General features: G+C 33.2%; 1 protein-coding gene across 1 annotated transcript; it reads right to left on the bottom strand.

Moving 5' to 3' along the window:
* Positions 1-1,216: 1,216 nt before the first annotated feature.
* On the bottom strand, positions 1,217-5,231 carry LOC120072333 (uncharacterized). Its single transcript, XM_039024802.2, has 5 exons — positions 4,927-5,231; positions 3,185-3,396; positions 2,496-2,753; positions 1,835-1,995; positions 1,217-1,663 (listed from the first exon to the last, which is right to left on the bottom strand). Exons 1-5 carry the CDS (start codon positions 5,011-5,013, stop codon positions 1,470-1,472), a joined length of 912 nt encoding a protein of 303 aa, XP_038880730.1. The 5' UTR covers positions 5,014-5,231; the 3' UTR covers positions 1,217-1,469.
* Between the last annotated feature and the right edge of the window lie 661 nt (positions 5,232-5,892).

The raw sequence follows: 5,892 nt of genomic DNA, 5'->3' as shown, positions 1-5,892 counted from the left end.
TTATTGTTTGAAAAAAGGGAAATTTGGTTCCAAATAGTTTATAATTAAAATTTAGTTTTTATAGTTTGATAAAAATTTTATAAATAATAAGTTTAATTACTACTTTGGTTCATATACTTATAATTTTAGTTCATTTTGATCTTTCTACTTTCAAAAGGTTTATTCTGTCTGAGAACTTTCAACTTCGATTCATTTTAATTTTTATAATATTAAAAAGTAATCATTTTGGTCCTTTCATTTTATTTGTTTCATTTCTAATGATTAGAATGGTAACTTCTTGAAAGTTCAAGAATCAAAATAAACCAAAGTTAAAAGTAAGGGGACTAAAATAAACTAAAATCAAATGTACATGAACCAAAATAGTATTTAAACCTATTATTTATTACGGTTTTATCAAAATGTAAGGACTAAATTCTAACTTTTAAAACTATGAAGATTAAACTCTAACTTTTTTCATACTATAGGTACCAAAATTTTAATTTCTAATTTTTACAAAACAAAATTTGACAAACTATTGTAACAGAGACAACTAAATTAAGAAAACAATTAAGGGCTTGTTATAAACCTTTCTTATTTTCTATTTCTCATTCTTTAATAAACTAACTTAAACTTATTCCTATTTCTTATTCTTAAAACTTGAGAAACGAGAAGCATGCGCAAAACTCTCTTCAACTTCATGATCTTGGAATCAAATACTAGTAGAGATATTTTTAATTTTATTTTCTTTCTTTTTTATATTTTCTTTTTCTCTATTTTTTTAATATTTGTTTTATAATTATTTCTTTCGTTTATTTATATTTATTTTCTTTATTATTTTTATATCTATATATTAATTTAATTTTAAATTTTCAAATCTTTAGATTTATATATCATTTAGATTTTCAAATTTTAAATTTTCAATAGAATTATATTTACAAATATAGTAATGAATTTTGAAATATTTAGATTTATGTATTATTTTAATTTTCAAATTTCAAATTTTCAATAGAATTATTTACAAATATAGAAAAATAAACCAAAATATTTATAAATATAAGAACTTAATGTAAACCCCAGTATAAATTATTGATATTAATTATCAATATGGATATCTCCACTCACTTGGAACAGTCTCCTATTTGGAGCAATTCAGCTTCTTTCTCATCATCTTCTCCAATGGAAAAGCACAAATCAAACACAAAATTTAATATGTTAAAATACAAACAAGAAAGTGATATTTGAAAGGAAAAGAAAAAACATTCATTTACAAAGAAACCTCGTACGAATGAGGGAAATGAAAAGACAATAATCCTTTTTTAACATGAAGCTAAACCCATAACTCACTGCTAAATTTCGTTGTTTCAGTCTCTACACAGAGATTTGTCCAACATACTCTTCTCATAACATTTTAAGTTGTTTGTTCAAAGGAAAAGAAAAGAAAAAAAAAATGTTTCCAGCTTCAGATTGGTTCATAATCTTTCAGTAATGTTCTAGTCCATGTGGTTATGAAAGCCTGGGAGCAGAGAAGTAATAAAGCCAAAGACTATCATCTGGATTTCCTTCACCACTCCCCACCAGTTGAGACCACCATTTCCAGCACCAGGCTCTGCCACATTCTCGTTTTCAACAGCACGGTTCCCTTCATTTGCAGGTTGGTTCTCGACCTCCGCCCCCGGTTGTCCCTCTGCCATTGTTTGTACGAAAATTTCCATAAAAGTTAGTGACTTTATAGATCGAGAAAGGCTTAAATGTGATTCGTGAGACCGTTGTTAACCAAATCTTGCAACTCAGAACCTCATTATGAGGTCAACCTGCATTACATGGTCTTAAAATATGCTATTAAGCATGAAAGTACCTGCAAAAGCAGCGTTCTGAGCTTCTTGCCTTGCAACTGGAGGAGCTACCGGAGCGTTCTCTGCTCTAACTCCAGGTCTTGGGGGATGGGGAGGTGCAGCTGCCCTTTGCATGCCTTGTGAAAGCCATCGTATCAATGGTGTTAGTGCCCCAGTTTGATATCTGTGACATATCCAAGAGAGGATCAGCTAGATACGTAACTTCACTAATATAAAGAAATGAAATGTCAATTGGGAAAAGAGCATATAATTTTAGAACAAGATTCATAAACACTTCCATCAAGTCATATCGAAAGCTATAGAAGGGTAGAAGCAAATGATCAGGCATTTTATGTCATGTTTATCAAAAAGTTTACATAATACTTATGAACTATTAGTAATCGCTGCACCTATAACTAGATCCATCATCCATGCAAATAAGGAACTAATAATTTGAAAGCCATCGTATAAAAGGGTAGAAGCAAATGGTCAGACATGTGATGTGATGTTTTATCAGAAAGTTTACAGAATACTTATGGACGGTTCGTAATAGCTACACCTATAACTAGATCCATGCAAATAAGGAACTAGTAATAGTTTTTCTCTATTCTATTTGTGGGAAATGGGAACCGAACCCACAAATAAAAAAGGAACTAGTAATAGTTAAAGGATGTGAATGCTTACAGATAGACTAGTGAAGCACAAATCACCAGAACAATAAGCCTTTGTCTCGAACCATCTTGATGAACAAGAAAAATAACAGCAGCGAGCTTCAATATGAGCAACAAATCAATCTGTATTGCAATTTGAAATCTTCTGACAACAACTTGTCTTTGGGGTGCTGGTTGCTGCTGCTGTTGCTGTTGTTGTCCTTCTACTCGCCCATTCTCTTCAACTGTTGTGCCACCCTCAGGATTTGTTCTATTACTGGTATCAGATCTACTACAGTTACATAAAAGATATTTGTGAACACACTCGAACAAAATCTCCATTTCTAAGTAAATAAATCATCACCGCTGATAACCAACTACTTGAAAACTACAAATGAAAGAAGTCAACAAGTCTCAGCTCGTTATGCATTGTTGTTGGTGAAAAGAGATGGGAGGTTGACATTCAAAATGATATATGATGTGTTGTTCCTGGACTTCATTTCAAAATATGAAAAAACGTCTTCAGTAATAGTTGTTGAGTCTCAAGATCATCATAAGAGCAGCTTGTATGGGACACACGAAATTTATATGGAAAACATCACTCAATCAAATCCCTATTGAAACCTCAAAATGACATTCTCGAATCTATGATGAACATCAAAATGCCATTCTATAAATTACATTTTTCAATTCATTTTATAGAATAATGATAGAGATACTGACGTGGGTATGCTGTAAGTCAGAGGAATAAGATTATTAGTCGTCATTCCAATAATAGGTCCCCCCATTGATGGAAAAGAAGGAACTGCATAAATACCAGCTCCACGATTTTGATTTTCCAAAGCAGCTGATCCAGGAAAAAGTGCAGGATACATGATTGGGATCATTTGCACATTACCATTTGGAAAAGTGGGAAAACTGGAAAGTTTAGGAACCTGAAATCAAGAAAAGAATTAAAATAGAATAGTGTCTCTCCAAGTAAAAAGCATTAATCAAAAACAAAAATGAACATTAGCACGAGCACTCTCTTCTAGTTCAGATTGCTAGAACAAATCAAGCAAACACTTTTTGATCAGATACGTTAAAATTTTAAATAGCACCATGTCACAAGTGACAAGCCAATGTAAGGAAGTTTCAATGGAACCACAAGTACTTAAACTTCGTTCTCAAACTCATTCTGTTAGTCGCACTAGAGTTTACAGGTTATGCCTTTATGTTAGATAGGCCTTCCGTATACTGAATTAATTTGCTGATGTATCAATCATTTTTTGACAAATTACTAAGTTCTCCCATAATAGTTATTTTCTTCCTAATTCAACATCAATTGGTACCCAAGCAAAGTTCTTGCTTGAACTAATGGCTGCAACAAACTGAACAATAAGTCCCTACTAATAGAGGTTGAGCTTCATGATGTTTGGTTCAATATTTAGAATTAGCAGCAATATATCCAAAACAACTGTGTTAGTTGGTCGGGTAGATCCTCCGTAAAGAAAATTGAAGGCAAAAAGATATATCTCATGATGCTGTGATAAGTATTTAGAAACATTTTTATCCAAAAGAAACAATTGTGTAAGTTGGTCAAGTAGATTCTCTATAAAGAAAATAGAAGGCATGAGGATTTATCTCCCGCAAATTGAAATAACTTCGCCAAAAACCAGCATTCTACCGAGGAAACACTCTATCACCATCATGAAACAACTCAACGCCAAATTCAATTCATTCATGTGCAAACGTCGAACTGTCTTGATGATTTCAGAACATTGCTAAACAACTCTTCCTTAAGAGTAAACTTAGAACAGGGATGGACCTTAAAATATCGATAACTCAATTTGGTCCAAACCTTCAAAGAATTTCCACAAGACTCGCCAAACTCATCTTATAACCAACATTGAAGGCGCGCAATACACACTACCATACAAGAGCCACTCTGACCTGAAATAGAAGATCAATACACTATCATAAAAGATCGATAACTCAATTCGGTCCAAACCTTCAAAGAATTTCCACAAGACTCACCAAACTCATCTTATAACCAACATTGAAAGCGCGCAATACACACCATCATACAAGAGCCACTCTGACCTGAAATGCCTCCAACAGCCCATTGTGAAGGGATTTGTTCATTCCCAAATTCATGTAATTCATACTCTTACAAGCCTTTCCCTCTAAATTACAATCAATTTCTAGAGCAAATTGCAAATGTTTAAGTTGGCTAAAATTTTACATGCTTCCCACATTCAATTCAAAACCTAATCAAACAGAGGTCTCAATAAATAAATCCACATACATAGTAGGTCAATTAAAAAGGCAAGCAAACCCTAAGGAAGAACATTAAGAAGAAACCTCCATAAAACAGAGCCAGAAAATGGAAATTCGCCGGAAATTGACATTCCCGAGTCTGAAATGAAACGAATTCGCATAAAATCAACGAAAATAGAAAAATGAAAATTGGAAAAAGCCTTCACCTGGGTTTGTTCAAGATTGTCGCTCTGCCATTTCAGAGAAGAAGATGATTGAGAGCTTGAAGGGATCGCTTCCGGTCCTTCCGCCATTGGAAGTAAATCAAATCAAATTCCAAATTCTTGTATAGCAATTAGCACACACTCTTTTCCATTCAAGTAACAAAAAAAATATATATATATATTAACTCAAAATTGAATTGACAATCGAATGCCTTAGGGAAGAAACTAACGGTGGGGGGAGAATGGGCAAATAACTTTATTGTGCAACATTCGTGTCTTTGCCAATCAAAATGTGCCACGTCAGCATCAAGTTTACACATCTGAAATATAACATTTTTTTATAGGTTTTTTTAGTACTCCATGAAAGAAAACAGGTGGCTTGAAAAAAAAAAAAAAAGAAAAGAAATTACAATGGTCCTAGTATGTGTTGCTTTAATGTCGAATTACTCGAATTTTGATAAGAATAAATACTAATTTTTTGTTTGAGTCACATGTCTAATGCCACTTAGATTGTCTTCGCTACTTTCTCTCTCCTCATACTTGTAATTCTTTCTTTTCTTCAGACTTGTGTTGCCTTCCTCCTTCCCTCTCTCGCTTGCGTTTATGGCCATTGTCTTATCACTTGCTTTGACGGATACTCATGTTCGTACTTCAAATCATCAATCGACCGTTCATCACCCACCTTGACAAACCATTTGTGTTTCTAGCCACCCTCCAACCGTTTATTGTGAGTGCGAGGATCTGAGAAAGGAGCGAGTGAGAGGGACAGAAGAAGTCAATGTAATCTAAGTGGTATGTGACATAAGCAAAAAGTTAGTATTCATTGTTTTCAAAATTTGGGTTATTTGATATTAACGCAACGTGAATTTGGCTATCTGAAGAAAAAAAGAGTCCAACCTTTATTGTACCCATAATGAATGAGTGTTTTCTTTTTCTCTTTTTTAAGTTCAATAATTGGTATGGGAGATT

The sequence above is a fragment of the Benincasa hispida genome, chromosome 2 (genome assembly GCF_027475165.1).
Source record: "Benincasa hispida cultivar pf3 chromosome 2, pf3_genome.v1.1, whole genome shotgun sequence".
Classification (NCBI taxonomy): Eukaryota; Viridiplantae; Streptophyta; class Magnoliopsida; order Cucurbitales; family Cucurbitaceae; genus Benincasa; species Benincasa hispida.
Note: the sequence above shows the minus strand (reverse complement) of the source record. Positions and strands in the feature narration are given on the sequence as shown.

What these genes read in the sequence shown, in the direction of transcription:
- LOC120072333 (XM_039024802.2), bottom strand. Translation starts at nt 5,013, where the DNA reads ATGGCGGAAGGACCGGAAGCGATCCCTTCAAGCTCTCAATCATCTTCT. An exon ending in CTGACTTACAGCATACCCAC is followed by an intron (nt 2,754 to 3,184) that starts GTCAGTATCTCT and finishes ATGTAACTGTAG; the next exon opens with TAGATCTGATACCAGTAATA. An exon ending in TCAGAACGCTGCTTTTGCAG is followed by an intron (nt 1,664 to 1,834) that starts GTACTTTCATGC and finishes AAACAATGGCAG; the next exon opens with AGGGACAACCGGGGGCGGAG.